The sequence below is a fragment of the Dipodomys spectabilis genome, unplaced genomic scaffold, assembly GCF_019054845.1.
Source record: "Dipodomys spectabilis isolate Male_0828 unplaced genomic scaffold, ASM1905484v1 ptg000067l, whole genome shotgun sequence".
NCBI classification, from domain to species: domain Eukaryota; kingdom Metazoa; phylum Chordata; class Mammalia; order Rodentia; family Heteromyidae; genus Dipodomys; species Dipodomys spectabilis.
This window is the reverse complement of record NW_024870744.1, coordinates 4,722,482-4,745,252: the sequence shown is the minus strand read 5'-3', so window position 1 is coordinate 4,745,252 and position 22,771 is coordinate 4,722,482. Positions and strand designations below refer to the sequence as shown.

Here is a 22,771-nt window from a genome sequence, read left to right as displayed (position 1 = left end):
AGTGCTGGCAGAAAAAAAAAAAAATGCAGCTTCCTCTCCATCTTCTTTTTGTTTGGGATCATCTCTGTCTTCTGTGCTTCCCAACATGGAATGTTCTGGGGCTGAGCCCACTGACGTCTTCCTAGGCGGTCTGTTCCATCTAAATACAGGTTGTTCCCACTGTATTTCCAGCCCCATTTCTCCCTCAACTGCAGACTTGTGGATCTGCTGCCTGCTAAATCTCTCCACCTGGATGCTGCTTCTGGATGTCTTGTTTAGGCTTGTCCACAGTCTTGACCAGACCTGCTCACACTGCTGGAACCAAACAAAACATACACATACACAGTTCTTACCGTTCTAGTGTCTGGGAAGGCCAACCCAAGCCCCAGCAGAGTCTGGGTGTGTGGAGGCCTCTTTCCTGCCTCCTCGGTTCCCTGTCCCAGGCTTGATTCATTTTGAGACAGGGTCTTGCTGTCATAGCCCAGGCTGTCCCAGAACTCTCGATGCTCCTGCCCCAACCTTCTGAGTGCTGGGATTACATTACAGGTGTGTGCTACCACTGGGGCCCCATCCCAGTCCTGACCCTTGGCTCAGGCTCAGAGGTCTTCAAGCCCAAGTCTTGTCCACCACAAGTCCATCCTGGCTGTCACCCTGATGTCCTCTCCACTGAGGCTGTCACCGTCTCTAGGACTCTGCAGCTCACTCCTTCCTGCTGCCTCGGTTTCCACTCGTGCCTCGCAAATGTCCATTTGTCCTTCCACAGCCAGAGGGTAAATTGGATGAAACCAGTGTGCTCAGATTTGTCCAGTGATTCACATTTGGGCTAAAATCCAAACCTGGGTTTGTGGTCCCATGGCCTCTGCCTTGGCTCGGCCCCAGCCTGCTCATGTGCAAGCTCCACGGCTTGTCCTGGCTTGGCTTTTCCTCCACTTGCCTCCTGCATCTGAGCCTGTGCCCTTAGAGGCTGTTCCCGCTACCTGGATGCACTTCCCCAGGAAGCACTGGCCTCCTAAGAGCGGGTCTGAAGCCTGGGTTCAAATGTTGTCTCTACCCATGGCTGGAAAGCTCAGAAAGTTTATTGCCCTCCCACTTTAAATTCAGCTGATCTCTCTCGCTCATCTCTTTCCCCCCTCCCCCTGTCCCTCTCTCTTTCCCTCCCTCTCTCCCTGTCTCCCCCCCTTCTCTCTCATCTGTCCTACAGCTTGAATTCAGAGCCTGGGCACTGTCCCTGACCTTGCTTTTCTTTAAACTCAAGGCTAGCTAGCTCTTTACCATTTAAGTCATAGCTCCACTTTCAGCTTTTTAGTGGTTATTGGAGGAAGAGTCTCATAGACTGTCCTGCCTGGGCTGGCTTCTCATCTGGATCCTCAGATCTCAACCTCCTGAGTAGCTAGGATCACTGGCCTGAGCCACAGTTCCTGGCTTCAGTTCCTTTTTGACAAATCAGATCTGGAGATGGCTTGTGAGTTCACCCCGAGACAGTCCTTAGATGGGAGCCCTTCTGTGTGCAGGCCCTGCCCTGCTCCCTTAGCTCGCTCACCCAGCGACCTTGCGCCTCCTCACCCTCCTGCTCTGATTCAGGGCAGCACTAGCTTGCTGCTTTTCAGTGTTGCTCTTCCTTGTTTGGAGGGAAAGCCCTTGCCAACTGCTGTTTTGCCAGAGGGGGCTGGAACATAGCTGAGGCTCACGGTGCAAGCACACGCGGTACCCAGCTCAGGGACAGTGTGTCCAGCAGTGCTGAGTGGCAGGGGGCAGATGAAGGTGAGAGTGGCCTGGGGGACAGGCTCCGAAGCCGCAGCCGCCAGCCAGCACTTCCTGCCTGGTCTGGTGTTCCAGGCAACTCCACGCGCCACGAAGAAGGGAGCAGAGGGTAGATTTACTCTTTCTGTTCACTTTTTAAAAAATAGCACCCTCCTCTCCGTTGCAGCTGGTATTGATGATGTCAACCACGTGCGAGCCCACAGCTGAGGAGTGGCATTTCTGAGTGGGGTGGTGGTGGAGAGCAGGTGGCCCGGTTGGCACCTCCCCGTCAGCACCCAGTGAGGATTGGGGTTCAAGGTTGTTGTTCAGTCCTCTGCTGAGACCCCGCAGCCAGCCCCCTGGAGCCAGTGGCATGCCCTCTGGCTGCCTGCAGAACTCTTTCTGGCTTTGTTTTCCCATTTATTGTGAGGCGTTGGGTGCTGGACACGGAGGCTTCTCCTTTTGGAAATGTGGATATGCACCTTAGGACCCGTCTGCCTCCACAGGCCCCGCCCATCATCCCTGCCCCTTTGTGTGCCTGGAGCCGTGCAGGGCCTTTGCACATACTGACTGCCCTTTGCTCTTGGCCCCTATGCGCTACTCCTCCTGCCTGTTCTTGAAGCCTCCCTCTTCCCTGACCTTCTGATTAGGTCACGCCACCATGCTCCGGCTGCCCTGAGCCTCTGGCCCTCACTGAGGTAGTCACAAAAAGATTCCCTGTGCATGTGTCAGATGCTCCTTAAGCTATTGACATTGCTCAGTGAGTGCCTGAGGCCCCTGGGATGACGTGCTGAGGCTGCGTGTGACGCAGAGGTACCAGCACAGGACCCGGGTTCCTGTGACACTGCACACCCAGGACCCCGGGTCCTGTGACACTGCACGCACTGTGCCTTTACCCTTAGTGGTCTCCCCCAGGCCCGGCAGGATCTGCAGGTCTGTCCGCCCAGGCGGGCCCCAGCTGGAGCCCCACTTGGGAAGCTCCCAGTTCCCACCGTGCTTGGCGCTTCCTCGTATTGTTGCATGCACCTCCAGGAGGGAAGTGACCGCCATCAGACTTTCCTCCCTGCAGGCAAGTACACAAAGCTCGCCCAAAGCCCCAGCACCGCCTGACAGCCCTGGGCAGCCTCTCTGGCCCTGGGAGGGTGAGCATGCTCACAGAGACCTGCCATCTGCTGGCCTTTCCCCTCAGGGCCATTTTGGTCTTGAAAACTACCCCCCCCCCCCCCCCCCAAAGAGTGAGCAACACCTGCAGGACTCTGGCTTAGATTTCTTCCAAACCCAGTAGTTTCTAGATGGCAGGGGAGGGCGGTCCCAAAGTGTCTCAGACTTGAGTAGCTGCGGTACTGCCTCCCTGGTTTATGTCTCCTTTCACAGTCAAACTACGATCCCCAGGGCACACATTTGTAAGTGGAATTTAATTGACTAAGGAATGAGGCGTTTACCATGGCAGTGGGCGGATCTCACGGGACCCGGGGGACTGGCTCCCTTGTGAGAATGTCGTGTTCTTTCAGTGTGCTCTACCTAAGGCTTGGTAGTGTGTAGGCAATAGCAATAAACACAGCAACAGGAGCATTCTGTTGAGTGCTTGCTGTGTGCCAATAACATCTTTAACTTCTGAACACATTTAATCCGTCCTATGAAGTAGGTGGCATAATTATATACCAGTGATATAGGTAAAAAAAATCAGGCTCAGAGAGGTCAGATATTGTCTGATTGAAGTCAGCACGCATGCCCTCAGCCTTGAGTGTTGGTGTAGCCCTTGGAAACATCATGTTGGCTGTGTAGTGAGCCCTCCTGTACAGTCTAGGCTGTCCTGGAACCTGTGATCCTCCTGCTCAGCCTCCTGCATGTTGGGATTACAGGTGTGCAGCAGCATACTGCTGGCATACCCCCTCCCCTTTTTTTTTGGTCGGTTGTAGGGCTTGAACTCTGGGCCTGGGCACTGTCCCTGAGCTCTTGAGCTCAAGGCAAGCTCTCTACCACTTGAGCCGCAGCGCCACTTCCAGTTTTCTGAGTGTTTATTGGAGATAAGAGTCTCACTGACTTTCTTGCCATGGGTTGGCTTTGAACCTTGATCCTCAGATCTCAGCCTCCTGAGTAGCTAGGATTACAGGCCTGAGCCACCGGCACCCAGCTCTTTTTTTTTTTTTTTAATTATTATTCTTTGTTTTTTATTATTAGTTTTCTTTTATCTCTCTAAGGTGTAGACTAGAGATAGGTCACTAGCCTGTCTTGGCAGTGACTCTAATGACATGTTTTCTGATGTGGTAATTCTTGAGGCATTCTTCTAAATAGGCTGTTCTTAGCTAGGCTCCTGTGGCTCACACCTATAATCCTAGCTGCTCTCAAGACTAAGATCTGTCCTGTAATCCTAGCTACTCAGGAGGCTGAGATCTGAGGATCAGGTTCAAAGCCAGCCTGGGCTGGAAAAGTCCATGAGACTCTTATCTCCAATAAACTTCCAGAAAACCGAAAGTGGCGCTGTGGCTCAAGTGGTAGAGCTCTCACCTTGAGCTGAAGAGCTGAGGGACAGCGCCCAGGCCTAGAGTTCAAGCCCCATGACAGACAAAAAAAAAAAAAAGACTAAGATCTGTAGGATCGAGATTTGAAGCCAGGCAGGGTAGAAAAGAACAGACTCTTATCTCTAAAATAACCAGCAAAAAGCTGGGCTAAGACATAGCCTAAGTGGTAGAATGCCAGCTGAGCAAGCCAGGGAATGCGAGTTCAAGCTGAGTTCAAGCTCTGGAACTGTCCCCTGCCCAGCCTGAGCAGTTCACATTTGAATCATGGGAGTGTGTGTTGCCTGAGATGCAGCCTTCGTTGGAAGCTGGGCTTTCAAGGAAATGATGTGTCCTTGGGGAGAGTTGCATAAGTGAGCCATTGGGACTTAAGATGTGTTTGCTCAGGAAACGCTGTTTTGGACACGGCACGTGAGGCACACATGGTGAACTGGACCTGAGACCAGGTCCAATAATTGTAGTATGCTGTTCTGAGAGCCCAGCTCGGTAAGGATCTGCTACAAACGGGCCAAGTTCCAGGGCTCTGTGGAGCAGGAGGGAGGGGCAATGCGAATATAGATGAAACTCCCGGACAGGGTCCAGCAGGGCCTGGTGAGGGCAGGTGAAGATGGCCCCCCTCATATTCTTGCTAGGAAAGGAGAGTCTCTGTAGATGAGAAATGTGCTGACCTGCCAGGCATCAGTGGCTCACGTGTGTAATCCTTACTACTCAGGAGGCTGAGGTCTGAGGACTGTGGTTCAAAGCCAGCCAAGGCAGGAAAGTCCAAGAGACACCATCTCCAAAATAACAGCAAAAAGCTTGGCTGGAGGTGTGGCTCAAATGGTAGAGTGCCAGCCATGAACAAGCAAGCCAAGCAAGTGCAAGGCCCTGACTTCAAACACTAGTTGAACTAGGGGAAGAGGCCAGCCTGAGAATCCTTGTGTTCATTTGTTCATTCCTTCACCTGTCCCCATTGAGTTCCTCAGCCTGGCCCAGGGTCCTGCCCTGCTGGGCAACAGAATTGTTTTCTAAATGTTGCTAACCCTTCCTTCAGGTGAAAAAGATGTTACAGAGCAAGTTCATAATCAGAGTCTCTTTGATCTCTGGTGGTCTTGGATGTGTACACTGAGCTAGCTGCGGGTGATAGGGAAGGCACGAGGCCAGACACCAGGTCGGTGTTCAGACCTGCCCAAGGAGCATGATTACAGTGTTTAGATGGGAAGGAGGAATGAAGTCTCACCTCTCCAGCCAGGGAGGTGATTATTGGCGGTGAGGGAAGGTGAGCTTCAGTTGTTCCTTCGCCAGCTGGTGGACTTTACTGCCCCCCATGGGCAGGCGTATGGGGATTCGCGCCCCGGTTTCTCCAGCCTCTGGTTGCTGTTTGACCTAGGGAGGAGCTCAGTGTAGGGAGGGAAACGGAAGTTTCCATGTTCTTAAAAAAAATTATTTTTTTTTTGTATTTTTATCCCCCCTCCCTTTTTTTTTTAATGTTTATTGCAAAGATGCTGTACAGAATTGGGAAGGTGGGCTAGTGGTAGAGTGCTTGCCTAGCATGAATAAATTCCTGGGTTCGATTCCTCAGTACCACATACACAAAAAAGCTGCAAGTGGTGCTGTGGCTCAAGTGGTAGAGTGCTAGCCTTAAGCAAAAGAAGCCCAGGGACAGTGCCCAGGATTGGAAAGGGGAGAAAAAAAAAAGATGCTGTACAGAGGGGTTACAGTTACATGAGTAAGGTAATGAGTACATTTCTTTTTCCTTTTTCCCTTTTTTTTTTTTTTTTTGGTTGGTAGTGGGGCCTGAACTCTGGGCCTGGGCGCTGTCCCTAAGCTTGTCAGCTCAAAGCTAGTGCTCTACCACTTGAGCCACAGCGTCACTTCCGGCTTTTTCTGCTTATGTGGTGCTGAGGAATCCAACCCAGGGCCTCATACATGCAAAGCAGGCACTCTACCACTGAGCCACCTTCCCAGCCCCAATGAGTACATTTCTTGTCGAACATTGTTACCCCAACTATCCCTTCCATCCCCTATCCCCCCCCCCCAAGTTGTAAAGGTCATTTCCAACATAGTATCTTGTGAGTATCTTCGTTGCAATGAGTCATTCTGTGTACTTGTTTCAGCATTTTGTTATTCCCCTTCCCAAATTAGATAAATGTATATACATGCGACCTGTGTTTCTTTCTACATCACTGGAGAGGAGACTGACACATGGGATTTCCTTAGTCCAGTTGGCAATCTCAGGCTCTGGGGAATTCCTATATTAGTAGAGTAAAATGGCTCCTTCCCTTCTGCATGTGTGGGCTCCTTCCCACAGGCCATACAGCATGCCAACCCCCTCCCCGCCCCCCCACGCCCCACCATGCCCCTTCACACCCCACACTGTGCCATCAAGTTTCTCTTAGGCTCAGTCTCACTTGCTTTGTGATTTTTCTTTGGTTTGTGCCAGTATTGGGTCTTGAGCTCTGGGCCTAGGCACTGTCCTCTAAACTCTTTCACATTGTCACTTAATCTCCACTTCATTAAGGCTTTTTGGGTGGTTAATTGGAGATAAAAGTATCTTGGACATTCCTGCCCAGGCTGGCTTCTAACTTTAATCTTCAAATCTCAGCCTCCTGAGTAGATAGAGAATCACAGGCATGAGCCACCAGCGCCATCTAGTTTTGTGAATGTTTTTAATATTGTCTATAATTTTGTTGTAGTTTTATAATTTGCTCCTATACTGTACTACCTGAAGTCATAGTGCACATTTATTTTGGTGCCTTTGGCTAACTTGAAGCCGGAAATCTCTCATCTGAGTGAATTTAGCTGGTTAATACAGCTTCCCAAGCTAAGATTATAAAAAGATGAGTGCTGGGCAGTGGCTTCTGTCTGTCCTTAGGACAGCTGAGGAGGTGGGTCTGTATTGTGCTCATTTGTGAGATGAGGGACCTGAGGCTGCAGAGCTCATTGGCAAAGCCAGTGACAGACTGGGATTGGAGCCCAGGGGCTGGGCCCAGGGCTGACATTTTCATCTCAGTCTCAGGGGGTCCTCAGGAGCCCCAGACTTGGGGCTAGAGGTGAGGTCTCTCCATCCGCCTTGGCCTTTTCCTCCTTGGTATTTGGTATTCTGTGACATCACACCCTTTGTTCTGAATTTAGGTGGCTTAGTAGTCCCAAAATGGAGTGGAGGTTTCAAAGTTTGAACTGTGTTGGTACCCCAGGTTCTTCTCCCTGGACACTTTGGTATGGCTTGTATTTTGGTGTTTTGCTTTTCCTTTGGAAATACAGAATAAATCTGCTTGTTTCTTCTGACCTGTCATCTCTGACCTGCCATCACAATGCACGCAGGAGTCTGAGAGCAAGACCCTTAAATAGAAAGTGTAACATGTGAGCCTGTTGGAGACAGTTTCCTGTGACACACCTAGAGTTGGCTCATGGTAATCCTTAGCTTCTGCGTTGCTGGTCCCCAGTCGTTCCCCAGGGCACAGCAGCACAGAGAGAGTGTTGGGATTGCTGGCCATTCTCTAAGGCTGCTGTGCCTATGAGTAATAGTGTCAAAGGAGGCAGCGGAAAGAGCTGCTTAATATAGACCATTACTGCCACCCAGACCCTCCGGTAGGGCGGTAACAAGGCCTTTCTTCTGGTTTCCTCCCTGGGACGAAGGCTTTGAAAGGCAGGAGGCAGGGATCTTTCAGAGTAGAATTCCTTCTGTACTCTTGGGATGGACATACCAGGGCTCCTGCACTGGGTGACTGGGATGTCCCAGAGATGAATCCCCTGCCAGGCAGTGTCACGGTCCTTTGCCACTCAACAAAGACGCCTGGGATTGGAAGGGTTCTGTGATCCTCGGGCTTTAGAATGGGCAATGCCGTTGAAAAGCAGAAACCCCTGAGCCGAACCCATCTGTGCCCCTGGAGACAAGGTAAGGAAGCTCTGAGCAGCAAGGGTGGACCAAGGATGGCCCCGGAGTGGAGCCCACTTTCCAGATCAGAGGACACTGGCCTTCCATGGTGGCTTAATGAACAGTGACAGGCAGTTGTGAGGCTGATTCAGATCTCATGACGGTGGCGTGGAGTGGCTGAGAAGTCATGTCTCATTCCATGCATGCCTGCTTGTTGTTTCTGTTCAGATCTATCCTAGGCCAAAGGTTTGATAGCCAGGAGTTTGAATGATTAGTGTTGTGTTTTGTTTAGAGAATGTTTTATTAAAAGCTTTTAAGCATCTGCTACTTTTCTTCCAAGGCGTTCAAGGCACTTTTGTAACCTCTCACATGCTATTCTGGCCTCTTACCCAGTCTGCTTCCCAGGTTCCTGGGAGTGTCAGCTGGGAGAACAGAGTCGGGGGCCCAGAACAATGCTCAAGTGCATTTGGACCCTGACCAGTCAACCTTTTAATAAAACCCTGCCCCAGGCCAGTCAGCCTGGGGAACCCAGGTTACCCACCTTGTAGACAGCGCTGGGAGGACCTCACCAGGCCTCTGCACTGGCCACACAGCTCCAGTGGCAGCTGTCTGAAGCCAAACAGCCCTTCTACATGGTGCTTATGGGGAAACAATAACAGTAACTTGAACTGAGAGCTGGTGGGTCACATACATAATCCTAGCTATCTGGAGGCCCAGATCTGAGGACCAGGGTTCTAAGCCAGCCCTGACAGAAAAGTCTATGAACTCTTATCTCTAACTAGCAAAGAGCTTGAAGTAGAGTGTGGCTGAAGTAGTAGAGTACTAACTGAATGAAAAAACCAAGAAAGATCTTGAGGCTCTGAGTTCAAGCCCCAGTGCCAGTACAAAAAAACAAAAACAAAAAAACCCAAACCCCAAAAAGTAACCTGGAACGAAATGCCTGACAACGTTACAGTAGTTGCCATTTGTGGTTAAATTATGTAATTTTATTTTTGACAGTACTGGTGTTTGGATTCAGAGTGTCTACCACTTGAGCCACACCCAACCCTGGAAAGCTTTTTTCACTTTGTAAGGGGAAGGTAGGTGGGATGTTAATTTGCTGTAGGCTTCCAGTCGTACTTTTTGGCCAATGTGTTCCTTAGGAAAACATACTCCTTCGTAGTCCTTGATTGGATCCTGATTTAACTAAATGGCCTGAAACACAAGTGGGCTATTTGACTGTGAGGTGGATAGGAGATTATCATGGGAACTGGCCTGTCCACCTGTCTTTCTTTGCTGGGGCTAGAACTCAGGGCCTCATACATGCTAGGCAAAGACTCTTCCTGACACACTCCAATCCTCTTTAATGTATGTTTTTGCACACTTTAAAAAAAAATGACAAGCCAGTTGCTGAGTCTGATCCCCGGGCACACAACCTTCAGGATGAACCTTAACAGTTTTAGAAGTTAAAAGGGCTTAAATTTCCTTATTGGAAACAGCTGAGTTTACAGACAAATGTAAAGAAAGGTTCACACTTTTTTTTTTCCAGTGAGTAGTTGCAGGATTTGTGTCACTAATGGAGCTTTCAAGAGCCGTGTGGACAGGGTTGCAGCTGGTAGCTCTTGGTTGCTTGCACTCCTTGCCCTTGAGTTGTTGTTTGTTTGTTGGATTGCGCAGGTGGACCCTGGAACTGAGTTCATCTTCCCTAAGCTCATCTCAGAACTAAAAGTCATGTCTGGAGTTGAACTGTCCTTCAGAATTTGTCTATGTTATTGATATTTTGGAAATGGGATTTTAGGACAAATACTTACAGTCTGGGGTTAATGACTCCCAGGCACCACCACAGGGACTGACCTCAGTGCCTTTTCCTCTGCCAGCTGCAGGCAGGCTGTGGAAGCTTGGTGGATGGAGGCCTCCAGGCCCTAGAGCAAACCAAGGCTACAGGGCCAGTCTTGCTTAAGTGCCTGTGAGTGGGAGCCCCAGCACATCTTCCTGTGGGTCAGCTGCAGGCAGCTGGGGCCCCATGTTGGTAGGGGCTCAGCGAAGACGGAGCCAAGGGTGGCTGGTGTTAGCAGGGTCAAGTCCCAAATGATTCTGAAGGCAAAAGTAAAGGAAATCATCATCGGCCTTTTGGATAGCTCCTTTTTTTTTTTTTTGGTCAGTCATGGGGCTTGAACTCTGGGCCTGGGTGCTGTCCTTCAGCTCTTCAGCTCAAGGCAAGCGCTCTCCCACTTGAACCACAGTGCCACTTCCAGTTTTCTGGTGGTTCATTGGAGGTAAGAGTCTCATGGACTTTCCTGCCCAGGCTGGCTTTGAATGTTGATCCTCAGATCTCAGCCTCCTGAGTAGCTAGGATTACAGGCATGAGCCACTGGTACCCAGCTGCTCCATCTGTTTATATATATATATATATATATATATATTTTTTTTTTTTTTTTTTTTGGGTCCGGTCGTGGGGCCTGGACTCTGGGCCTGGGCGCTGTCCCTCAGCTCTTCAGCTCAAGGCTAGCACTCTACCACTAAAGCCACAGCGCCACTTCCGGCTTTTTCCTTTTTGCTTATGTGGTGCTGAGGAATTGAACCCAGGGCCTGAGGCATGCAAGGCAAGCACTCTACCACTGAACCACCTTCCCAGCTCTCCATCTGTTTTTATACAGTAGATCTGGAAAATTAGAAAATCAAAGTGCCCAAGCATTAGGCTCTTAACTGTGTTCCCGTGTCCTTTAACCTGTCTGCCACCTGATTTAACACTACCTGAGTGCTGGATGCTAGTGCATGGCTCTGCCCCAGGTTCGTTGCTGGCGTGCTGTGTCCTGGCACATGATTGTAATAAGTGAGGTGAGTGTGGGAAGCAGAGCCCTGCAGCACTCAGTAGGTAGGGGCTACCAATGCGGGCTGTGGCTCTGGGACCTTTCTGGTTGTCTGGGGAATGACAGTAGTGTTCCTTCCTCTGTCCTGCATCCATGCTCCCACAGACAGTTTCTTGGTGGTTGTTCACATTGTGAAAGATGGTTTCACAAAATGAAGACTTCATAGAGAATTGACGTTTAGTTCTTGATTCATTGACCCAGACTCCTGGGGAAACTTGGAAATTTCCCGTTAAGTTGGACTTCTCTGAAACAGGCTTGTAATCCTGCCCTCCCACAAAGTGGGTAGGCAGCCTTGCTTTCTCTTTTCCCTTTTCAGAAATAATTGGAAGGGTTGCTAACAGTGTACATTTTGGCTCTGGGAAGTACAACATGGGCAAAAATTTTCCTTGGGAATTAAAAATCACAGCTGTAATTGCAAATGGAATTGTTATCTGCTTCAGAAATCCCAGGAGCCCAGGGCACACTAGCCTAGTAAATGGAAATGTTAATGGTTTGCATGTTTGTACACAGTGTGGGTGTGAGCGAATGAAATTAACACCCTGGTGGAGGGGCTGACTATAAAAAGCTGCAGCCCACAGCCTGGCTGAGCCAGGCAGGCAGAGGCTGAGGCTGGGTGGTGGGGGAGGATCTGCCTCAGCTCCACCTGGCCACTACCATGAGAGGCCACATCTACCAGAAAGACAGATTCAGAGCCTGGGGCGCAGCCAGCTGCTGTGTTTAGACTTACCTCTACACTCTAGAAAGTGAGGAAACATCTGGGACCACTGAATGCCCTCACGACAGGCAGTAAATATCAATCCCAGACACACAAGGGCTACAGGGGCCTCTGGCAGCCCAGCCAGGTGCCTTCCCACCAAGGAAGGCAAGACGGTGCTCCACCTTTCCATGCCCCTCTGTAAAAGAGACGTGGCCTTTAACATACAGGAAGTATCGAATGAGTGCAGACGGCCTGCTAACAGTGCTTGTTACTGATCATTACATGGGAGAAAAACCCCATGCTCACCAGGCCCCATGGTTGTGGACCACAGCTGACTCCCAGCTGACTCCATGGCTTTAGATAATTCTGCACCCCTGTTCTTCTCTGTCAAGGGAACCACGTGGCTGACACTCTTCTCAGGCCCCCTCCAGGGCTGTGAATCAGTGAGGACCACCAGGGTTCACAGCTGCAAGCTCCCAGCAGGCTTAGCACCTATTGAGAAAGCATCAGTTCCGTGAGCTCCTGGGTTGCAGGGGTGCTTTTTGTGTGGCTGAATGCCTTGAAAATGGTTGCTGTAGGACTGGGCCAGGGTAAGTTCCTCTTGGTTAACAGTTTCCCATGCTGGTGCCGTGGTGTCAGAAGGTCGTGCTTTCATCGTTACTCAACGGTTAAGGGCATGAATGCTGGAGTCTGGGTGACAGGATGGAATCTTTGTTTTCCTACTTTCCAGTTGGCTGGCCCTGGGCAGGTTTCCTAATCACTGGACTTCAGTAAACAGTATCTACAGATAGTACTCTCTCATATGACAGCACGAAGATGGATGTTGTCATATATGGTGCTTGGAACAGTGTCTGGCATGTGACAAGTATATCCAGTGAGTTACCAATACTTTTGTGTCAGACACAGAGAAGTTACATTTTACTTTAGGTGAAATTATGTTACTTCTTTTATTTATGTATTTATTTTTGGTCTTTCTGGTTTGTCCTTTCTGGGATAAAGCAGGGCCTTGTGTGTGCTAGGCAAGCATTCTACCACTGAGTTACATCCCCAGCCTGGGCGCTGCTGACTCATGCCTGTAATCATGGCTACTCAGGAAGCTGAGAGCTGAAAATTGCAGTTCAAAGCCAACCTGGACAAAACAATTGTAAGACTCTACTTCCAATTAACCATGAAAAAGCCAGAAGTGCTGAGTGCCAGTGGCTCACATCTGTAGTCCTAGCTACTCAGGAGGCTGAGAACTGAGGATCATGGTTCAAAGTTAGCCCAAGCAGAAAAGTCTTGTGTGAGACTCTTACCTGAAATAAACTACTCAGAAAAAGCCAGAAGTGGCAGTATGGCTTAAGTAGTAGAGCACTAAGCCTTGAGTGAAAAACCAACTGGGGGAGAGCATGAGGCCCTGAGTTCAAGCCTTAGTACTGGCTCCAGAGAGAGACAGGCACATGCTCAAATGTAGCTGTTTCCATTGGTGCCCTTCAGCACTCTGCACATGTGTACATGTATCTTGTATGTTACAGACATGTATGAGTCATTTTTCCTTCAATGCCAAGCTTCTGCATGGTCTTCATATTTACTGTGATGACAGTGCCATATAATACATATAATTTGTTTTCTTTGGTGCTGGGCTTGGACTCGGCCTGAGCACTGTCCCTGAGCTTTTGTGCTCAAAGCTCATACTCTACCACCTGAACCACAGCTCAATTTTGGCTTTTTAGAGTAGTTAATTGGACAGAAGAGTCTCAAAGACTTTTCTGCCTGGGCTTGCTTTGTACTCTGATCCTCAGCTCTCAGCCTCCTGAGTAGCTTGTGCCATAACTTTAAAAAATCATTTACCTGCCATCCAAAGTCAGAGTCATTTCCTCATTTTCCTTTGGTAGAGAAGTAGCTCCATTACTATGAATTTGTGATTTTATTGGATGATTTCCTAGGATGAGTTCCCAAGCCAGAAACAAGAATAGCCTGGGGGGGTAGGAGTGGGGGTCCTAGGGCTTGAACTCAGGGTCTACACCCTATCCCTAAGCTTTTTTGCTCAAGCATAGTGCCCTACCACTTGAGCCACAGTGTCATTTCCAACTTTTTTGGTACTTAATTGGAGATAAGAGTCGCAGGGACTTTCTGGCCTAGGGTGGCTTTGACCCATGATTCTCAGATTTCAGCCTCCTGAGTAGCTAGGATTTTAGGCGTGAACCACCCGTGCCTGGCCAGAAATATCTTTAAGGATCTTGCCATGTTACTTTCCAAAAAAGATGTGTCTCAGCATTTTCGCAAGTGATACATAAATTACCGGCCAGTCATAAACACATCAGAATCCAGTATTACCCTTGTGAGATGCTTTGTCTTATCACAATTAAATTATAGCTGCTGGCCAGGGCCAGGGTGAGTTATCTGATGTTGAGAGCCCAGGGGAAGGGCATGAGAAGTCCCAGAGCCATTATAAGTGCAAAGAATCCATTTTTATTACAGAATTCTAATCTACTATTCTTTACTTTGGGCTGAACTCTGCATTCCAGTGATAAGCTTCTTTAAAAAGACGGGAGACTTTAGGTACTCACTTATCACCACAACTCTTTCTACTATCTCCTAGAGAGCAATAGTTCTTAAATAATTTCCTCAAGTGGGCTCAGAGCACGCTGATCTGTGAGGCTGTGAGGGGGGACCACCCTGCACTTCCCTACTACTGTCCTTGCTGAGGGCTGGCTGGGTACCATGCTCCCAACTGCTTGTATGTGACAGGACCCCAACTCTACAGTTACTAAAGTAAATAGGCTGTAGTGCCATTGAACAGTGTGCAGCGAGAGTGGTTTGGATGGGCTCAGAGCCTCAGGGTGTCCATAAGTGGTGTGGGAGGACACTTCCAGCTCTGCTCTCAGGAAGGGGCAAAGCCGTGTTGACGTCATCACAGATAGGTTCAGGGAGGGAGAACAAAATGGAAAAGCAAAGGTTATTTAATTTGCTTTGAGTGTCATAGTTGTCTTGATCTAGAAAACCTTCTAGAATGATTCCTTTATTTTGCCAGTGAAAGAATGAGGCTTAGAGAACCACATCCTGCAGCTGGTATGTGGCTTCTGTCCCTCGGATAGGAGAGCAGTGTAACAAGGGTATAATGTTGTATACACTACCAACATAAACACAACATATTGTACAGATTAGGGTTATATCATATGTTGTAAAGGATATATTCCAGACATTGCATGTACATTTATGGTACTCATGCCATACGTGGCCATAATGTACTGATAACATGTGTGGTATAATGTAAGTTAGTGGTGGTGGTTTCCTGTGTACCAGGCCTGGTACCAGGTTTGTGTGAACTATGAGCTTCCCTTGGTGCACAGTGAACATGTAACTCAGACTCTCCAAAAATTGGTGTTTTTAAAATTTGTTTATTTTTTAATTTTTTTATTAAGCAGAAGATCAGATGTGGGAAATGGAAACCATAAGTGTGAAGGAATTTTTCTCAGGAGAAGCGTGGGGTGTTGTTTTGGGTGTGGGCAAGAAAGGGGAAGGAAACTTGGCTCTGTCATCAGATATCTCCAAATTTAGAACAATGTCTGTCCCTCCGTCATTGCTTTGGGTAGGTTTGACCCTGGGAATGTGCGTAAAATGCATTTCCGTGTTTGGCTATTTCTTTTCCAGCTGTATAAAGGCTGTCCTTTCATTACTTAATGAAAACAGCAATGGCCAGGGGCCCTCGGCTCTCCAGGACCTCTCACTCAAGTGCCCCTGACTCCGCAGGCCACTGCTGAGAACTTAGCCCCAGGACAGGCAGTTCATCTGTGTTAAGGATCTGTGAGTGAACATTTCAGCAGAAACAAAACCAAGGCTATTAGGTAGAGATTTATATAACCACTTAAAACAAAGCCACTTACTTTTCTGAAAACCACTCTTTGTAGATGATTCACAAGGATCCTGCCCAGAACAAGGCTGGGGAGATGTTGGGTTTGTCAACCCCTTACCTCCAAGGTCTTCGGATTTGGGTATTGTTTGCAGGAAATCAGAACAGTTTACTCTCCCATTACAGAAGGTCACAGAATCTAGAAGAGGACCTGTGTTGAGCCACAATGCCTCCCCTGTGTGACTGGTGGCTGGCTGAGTCTGCTGTCTGCCTAGCCTGCCACACAAACATTCAGGCCTTCCCCTTTCAGGGTGGGGAAAGGCAGATGAAGGAAGGCTTGGAGAACCTAGGGCGCTAGACTGTGGAGTGTGTGTGTGTGTGTGTGTGTGTGTGTGTTTCCTGTGTATTAAGTAGGACGCCGATTGGTGGATGCTCATTTGTTCAGCTGTCCATTGAGAGAGTCCAGTGCTGGGCATGATCTAGGCACAGGGGGCTAGCCAATGAGAAGGTAAACATGGATGCCCTCTGGAGAAGGGAGAGCTAGTGGGGAGCGCCTGCCAGCTTGTAGAGGAAGCTGCAGTGACTGACCGGAGGGTAGAGAGGACAAGGGCATGCTTGGAGGTACGTGCAGGAGTGTTGGAGGAAGAGATGGAAGGGGGTAAGGATGGGTAAGAGGGAGGAGAGCCTGGAATGACTCCCATGCTCTGGCTGCTCAGTCTGGAAGGCTGGCACTCCAGACAGCTGAAGAGGCCTGTGGGCAGATCGCTGGGACTGTCGGGAGCTGTGGTGGGGACAGGCTGAGTTGGAAATGTCTGAGGAATATGTAGTTAGTGGTATGTAGACTATTGAGTATCAAAATGTGGAACTCAGGGAAGAAGTTTGGGAAGAATTTCAGGCAAGAGGATGTCGTTGAAAGCTATGAGAGCTGATAAGCTTCCCTGGGAAGTGGATGAGATGGAGAACCAAGGCCCCAGCTTGGACACTGAACCCAGGTTCATTGCTGAACCCTAGCACTGGGAAGAGAGGAACCTAGGTTCCCAGCAGAACCTAGAAAGCCCGTGGGGAAGTGGGAGCGAGAGAGCAGGTGGTGTTGGTGGAGAAGGCAGAGGGCAGTGGTAGCAGGTGAAGCTGACAGGGGCCAAGTCTCCTGATGACCGAGTATTGACCATGGGATGCAGTGCCAGGGCAACAATGGGGCTTTGACTGGAAGTTCAAGTGCAACTTGAGGCTGAGAGAGAGCGAGCACACAAGGAACATGAGTGACTCTTTGAGGAGCTTTGCTGCAAGGGGCAAAGACGCACAGTGCAGCTGTTGAGGAAAGTTCTGCAGGGCACTGGTGGGAGCATCGGGTGGAGAAGGGCCAGGAGAGCTGCTGGGCAAGAGCGGAGTCCTCACTGCAGAATGGTTGTGTTGTCACTGTGGAAACCAGTTACTGCTAATCCTTGTCCTGTGTCCAGTGAGCTGAAATTACTTGTGGCCAGTTTGCCCTCTGCACTTGGCACTGTTAGGTCTGCCCACGAGAACAGCCCCCTGCCCCTTGGTCTTCACCTGCCTGAAACCGTGGTACCGCACACTAGTAATCAAGGAGGAGGCAGGAGGGTCACAAGTTCAAGACCAGTTTGGGCTACACCTTGTTTTACTCACAGTCAGGTGATTACTGGTTTCAGGCAGGTGAAGAAGAAGGGGAAGGGGCTGTTCTCCCAGGTAGACCTAACAGGCTTCTGCCCCACAGGTCTGCAGGCAGTGGAGGGGAGGGCCTGTTACCTGGGTGGCAGGTCTCCTAGAGGAGGGAGGTTCCTCCAGCCACGGTGGCAGGCCACACCGTGCAGAGGTGTGAGGGCCAGTTTTCAGCCTGCTCCTGCTCTCCAGGGGCTCAGATGTTGCTTCAGATCCTCACCAGTACTCTGGCCAGCAGGTGAGCACGGGCCAGAGCTCAGGAGCAAGGCTAATGGACAGCAGAGTTGGGGCTCGCATCTTGGGCTCTGTCTTCTTTTCTCCATCTTCCTGGTGGTATCTGTCCACAGTGCAAGCCGCAGTGCCCCTCCTCTCTGTAATTATTGGGCACAAGAATTGGTATGGGTCTCATAATCTTAGTGGACTGAAGCAGATGATTATCTTGAGCCTTGCCTGTCTTGGGACAGGACAAGTGCACTTAGTAGGACCCCATTGAGATCAGTGGTATCATTAGGGCTTTTATTGAGGCAAATTCCTACTCCTCTCTGCTGGTTCCTCAGTGCCTTTTTATAGTCTGTCTGCTTGTCCTCGGTCAGCTGACTCCACCAATTAGCCATGCATTCCCCCTCACCTCCCACCGCTATCAGGCTTTCTGCCTTCCTTTAGCCCACCTTTAGAGGTTAGCCACCTCTATTCAGCTCTTTCTTCTGGAATTTGGCCTGAGTCTCCTCCACTTTCTGGCGTAAAGCTCTGCAAGGGTAGATTGGAAGAATGAGGAGGATTGGTTGCATTAGCGGCTCAGAACGTTGGCTCCATCTAGGGTGCATAGCCTTGGGCAAGTCATTTCCCCTCAGGTTGTGAATTGGAAAAATGAGCCAATGGGGCTACCTCTGGGACCACTGAGGGAGAGAGACGCTCACTGTGGCCTGCAACCTGAATCTCAAGGTTGGGTGGTAGCCACACTGTCCTGGGTTCACCTTTCTCATGCTCCTCCCAGTCCTTCCATTTGCAGTGGAAGTACAACCTTCTTGGTGTCCTCTCCTTGCTTGGTGGCAGAAGCTGGGTGCCCGGGGCTAGAGCAGCAGCTGACCACCTCGCTCAATAGGAAAGCAGCAGCTGGCTTAGCGGCCGGGCAGGCCTATTACACTGTCTCTAAAAAGATGACATTTGAGGGCTGGGAAGGTGGCTCAGTGGTAGAGTGCTTGCCTTGCATGCATGAGGCTCTGGGTTTGATTCCTCAACACCATATAAGCTGAAAAAAGCCGGAAATGGCACTGTGGCTCAAGTAGTAGGACACTAGCCTTGAGCTGAAGAGCTGAGGGACAGCACCCAGGCCCAGAGTTCAGCTCCCACTACCGACCCCCCCTCCCCCCCCCCCAAAAAAAAGACATTTACATTTGCTCGGAAAGCGGAGACCACAGTAGAAACCTGTTTAAAGCTCTTTTGGGCAGAGGGAGCAGGTCAGTGAGTAATTAGGTTCAAGCTGGCATTTCAGGTCCCTCCAGCCTTGCTTCTATAGGGAGCCTTTGAGCTTTGTCCTTCTTGAACTCCTTGAGTGGCCAGAGAGAGAGAGAATAAGGGCCTTCTGGAGGATAAACCCCCAACCACAGTTCACAGGCCGCCTGCCTCGCTTGGCTGTGCCTAGAGCTAGCTGCGTGCTGGACCTGGAATCAGGACCAAAGGTGGCCTCTCTTTTTCTGTAAGCTCACAGGGAGAGGAAGTGGTCTGCTACTGGCTCTCCCTGTGAGCTTGGGGAAATCACTGCATGTCTGACTGCTCCACTGTGCACATGTGTAGAGTGAAGGTAGCAGGCTGTGCTGAGGGTGTGAAAGAGTGCTTGGCAGTGCTCAGCTCATAGATCACAGCTGTGATCAGGGTTGGGGTGGCAGCCTCACAGTTTATTCTGCTTGCATGGAAAATCAGTGGTTAAAGAGTTGTTGAACTCACACCATTGCTCTGTGCCTTCAAGAGTTGTCTTTCTGTTTCTTACTCATTTTCTACTGAGGGCATTTGTGTTTCCTTTCTGCTCAGATTGTAATGAGCTGTGCATTTCTTACTGGCTGCACCGTTGTGGCTCTCAAGGCATTGCTGGCTGCACCCCGGTATCCATAGAGGTGCCCGCTTGGCTAGGACTTTAAAACCCAGCATAAGGGAATATTGCATGGCGTCAGAGTTGTCACTTGGAAATCTCTTTTGTGTGTGTGTGCCAGTCCTGGGACTTGGACTCAAAGCCTTGGTGCTGTTCCTGAGCTTCTTTTTGCTCGAGGCTAGCACTCTACCACTTGAGTCATAATTGCCACTTCGGCTTTTTCTGTGTATGTGGTACTGAGAAATCAAACCCAGGGCTTTGTGCATGCGAGGCAAGTACTCTACCACAATGCCACATTCCCAGCCTCTCACTTGGAAATCTCTTTTTTTTTTTTTGTCGGTCTTGGGGCTTGAACTCTGAGCCTGGGCTCTGTCCCTCAGCTCTTCAGCTCAAGGCGAGTGCTCTACCACTTGAGCTACAGCGCCACTTCCTGGAAATCTCTTAAGTCATCTGTAACATACCGTCTATATCAGAGTCCTTTTTTTTTTTTTCTTAGGCTTTGCTGGCCACATAGGGCCTCTGTCACAGGTACTTATTTATTTTTTTTTAAAGCTTTTCAAATTAAAACTTGTTAGCCTTGGAATACAAGTGTTGACTGGCACCACAGGCTATGCTACTTCTTGGTGTTCTATTCCTCCCTCCTCCGATGCACCAGGCTTGGTCGCTGGTGCCAGCAGCACGCTACAAGAAGCTTTGCCCTCTGCTCTAATACAGCACTTGGGACCTGTGATCTGGGGAGAATGTTTGCTCCTGTGCAGAGCTGCTCCAGATGGCTGTTTTTCTGTTTCTCCCAAAGTACCTTCTGCCCCTGCTGTCTCATCCCTGGACAGCAGGGCACTGGTCTGTGTAGTGGGGCCAGCTTTGGCAAGATGAGCTGGGCGGATTGAGTCCTGGCTCTGGGAGGCTTTGTGATTGATGGTGGGAGTTTGAGCTGAAGACTCCTGCAGGACGAGCCAACAGCCTGATGTGCTTCTGGATCAAGACAGAAGCATGGTGTGCAGGTACCTGCCGTGTGCCCGTTGTGGTTATTGCAGTCATAGGTCCCCTTGTGGACCTTGTGTGTCTAGAATGGAACTACCTGTGAAGTCAGGGACAAGGTGACAAAGGCCATGGGTTCCCAGAGCCCCAGGATGAGTTACACAGCGCAACCCTTACTGAGGAGGTGGGATCTGTGTGGCATCTCAGAGGAGCTGGGCTTCTGGCTGAGTGGCCATCTGTGGCTACCACGCACATTGCAGGCCCATCTGTGGCTGCCACGCACATTGCAGGCCGGGGACCCAGGATAGCAAGCTGGCCAGTGTGAGTGGAGCAAGAACACTTCAGTCCTGATGGCGTTGCAAGGGCTTTGCCCTTTGTCATGAGAGGAACGAACAGGTTCTGCAGTGTTGAGCAGAACAGTGACTCAATATGAAGTTTTATTTTATGGAACTTGTTTTCTTTTGGGGGTATTGGTACTTGAACTCAGGGCACTGGTGTGGTGTTGGGAATCACCTGTGTGGTGTCAGTGGTCTCAGGCTCGCCTCAGGAGACCAGGTGCCTAGGCCTCAGGTAGTGAGTCTCCTCAGACTGAGCCCACCACCATTTAAACCTCAAGAGTCCCAATTACGGGGAGAAGACTTGAGCCACTAAGTAGGTGAGTAGGCCACGGACTGATTTCTGGCTTCACTTTTACACTGCAAATATTTGAGTACCCACTATCCATCTACACTATAGCCACAAACTTTCCAGCTCTGGGCCCTCGTCAGAAGCACGGGACAAGACTTCCAGGCTCAGGGCCAGTGTCCTTCCAGATGCAGAGAGAGAGGAGTCACTGCCCTTCATAACTTGAGTGTCTGCCTTAAGAGTATCGGAGAACTGTAATGGCCAGGTAGATATATAATTACATACAGATAAACACCAAAGGTCAGAGCTGAGATCTGAAGGCTGAGCCACAGTTAACTGAGCAGAGTATCAGGTGACCCCCAGTGGAGCGAGGCGGAAACTGTGGGCACTGGCCCTAAGGCAGAGGTGCAGCAGTGCAAGGTGCGGCTCGGAGCCCTGTCAGAGCCCGAGTGTAGGGGCACTCATGCACCAAGCAGCCATGCCATGTTATAAGAGGTTTAGAGGTGGGGGAGGTGGAGATTGTTGAGAGGCAGGAGATCAGATTTGGGCTTGGTATCCTGGCTTGGTAGGAGAAAGCCTGGGAGAGACAAGAATGGAGTTCACAGGTTGAGTTAGACTTCCAGGCAGGTGATGCTTGGAAGTTAAAATGGAAACAAGCTGGGAGAAGGCAGGACCTGGAGTTTGACAGGATAGAATGCAGTCGAGCATGGGCCCAGGTTTCTGGCGTGTGTTCACCCACGGTCCCCATCCACTGAGACAAAAAATGCAGGAGACCTGTTGTGTTTATTTGGTTTATGTATAATCAGTGAATGGAGGTTCTTGTGGGGCTACTCCAGTTCTTATGAGACACAGAAGTCCAAACTACAGGCTGTACGTGCTCACAGACTTGAGACAGGTGAACTTCAGCTCTTAACCGTGGGGCTGGTGGTGTCGTCTGGAATGTTCCCCTCTTGCCTGACCCAGTGTCTCAGCGCATCTCCTCCTGGCCATTCTGAGTGAGGAATTGCTACGGACTAACTAGAGGAGGGGTGAGGGATCCACTGGGGCTCATTTCTATTTCTCTTCATGGGTAGTTGGGTTCCTGATGAGAAGCATCTCATTAGAAAGTCCCAGAAGCCCCATCCACCAGTGACACGTGATTTACAGAGCTGCTCTGCCAGTGGCCTCCTGCCAGGAGCTCATGCTAGCGTATAGCAGCCCACTGGCATTATCACCACCTGTGGGCACCAGGTGATGGTGTAGTGTCAGACTGACAAGTTCATTTTCTATTTATGTGAAAATTAATTTGGCAAGGCATGGGAGGGGCACATCCTGGGAGGGGCGGTGGCAGGGAGGAGGGAAGATGGAATTCCTGACTTGGCACTGTTTGCCAGCAACATACAAAATTTCCATCCATGGCACCATCCCACAGAGGTGCCTGTGGCTATGCTTCCCTGTGCCTTCTTTGCTTATTTCAGGTAAGAAAAAGCTGAGGTTCTTTGCTCTTTAAGAAAATGAAATCTTGGGGCTGGGAAGGTGGCTCAGTGGTAGAGCGCTTGCCTTGCATGCTCGAGTCCCTGGGTTCGATTCCTCAGCACCACATAAGAAAAAAGCCGGAAGTGGTGCTGTGGCTCAAGTGGTAGAGCGCTAGCCTTGAGCTGAAGAGCTGAGGGACAGCGCCCAGGCCCAGAGTTCAGGCCCCACAGCCGGACCCAAAAAAAAAAAAAGAAAGAAAATGAAATCTTATTGCAAAGCTCATAGAACTCATAAATGTTATAAACCATGATAGACAATTTGCCCCATGAAAGTTAGAATTTGTGTTTGTGACTTTAAGCATCACTATCCCACAATACTGTGAAATTTGGGAAATTATGTAACCACTTAATCACAATAAAAAATTTGAGGGCTGGGGGGGCTGGGACGGTGGCTCAGTGGTAGAGTGCTTGCCTTGCATG

General features: G+C 49.8%; 1 protein-coding gene across 5 annotated transcripts in view; it reads left to right on the top strand.

Moving 5' to 3' along the window:
• Positions 1 to 22,771, top strand: part of Rapgef1 (Rap guanine nucleotide exchange factor 1) — a 122,160-nt gene that overhangs the window by 16,409 nt on the left and 82,980 nt on the right. For 2 of the 5 annotated variants that reach the window (XM_042680914.1, XM_042680912.1), the window contains exon 1: positions 7,914 to 8,115. The exons of the other annotated variants lie outside the window; for them this stretch is intronic. In XM_042680914.1, the coding sequence (XP_042536848.1) occupies positions 8,052 to 8,115 (64 nt within the window). In that variant the 5' untranslated portion in view covers positions 7,914 to 8,051. Of the gene's footprint in view, positions 1 to 7,913; positions 8,116 to 22,771 lie in introns of those variants that run through there. 5 annotated transcript variants of the gene reach the window in all.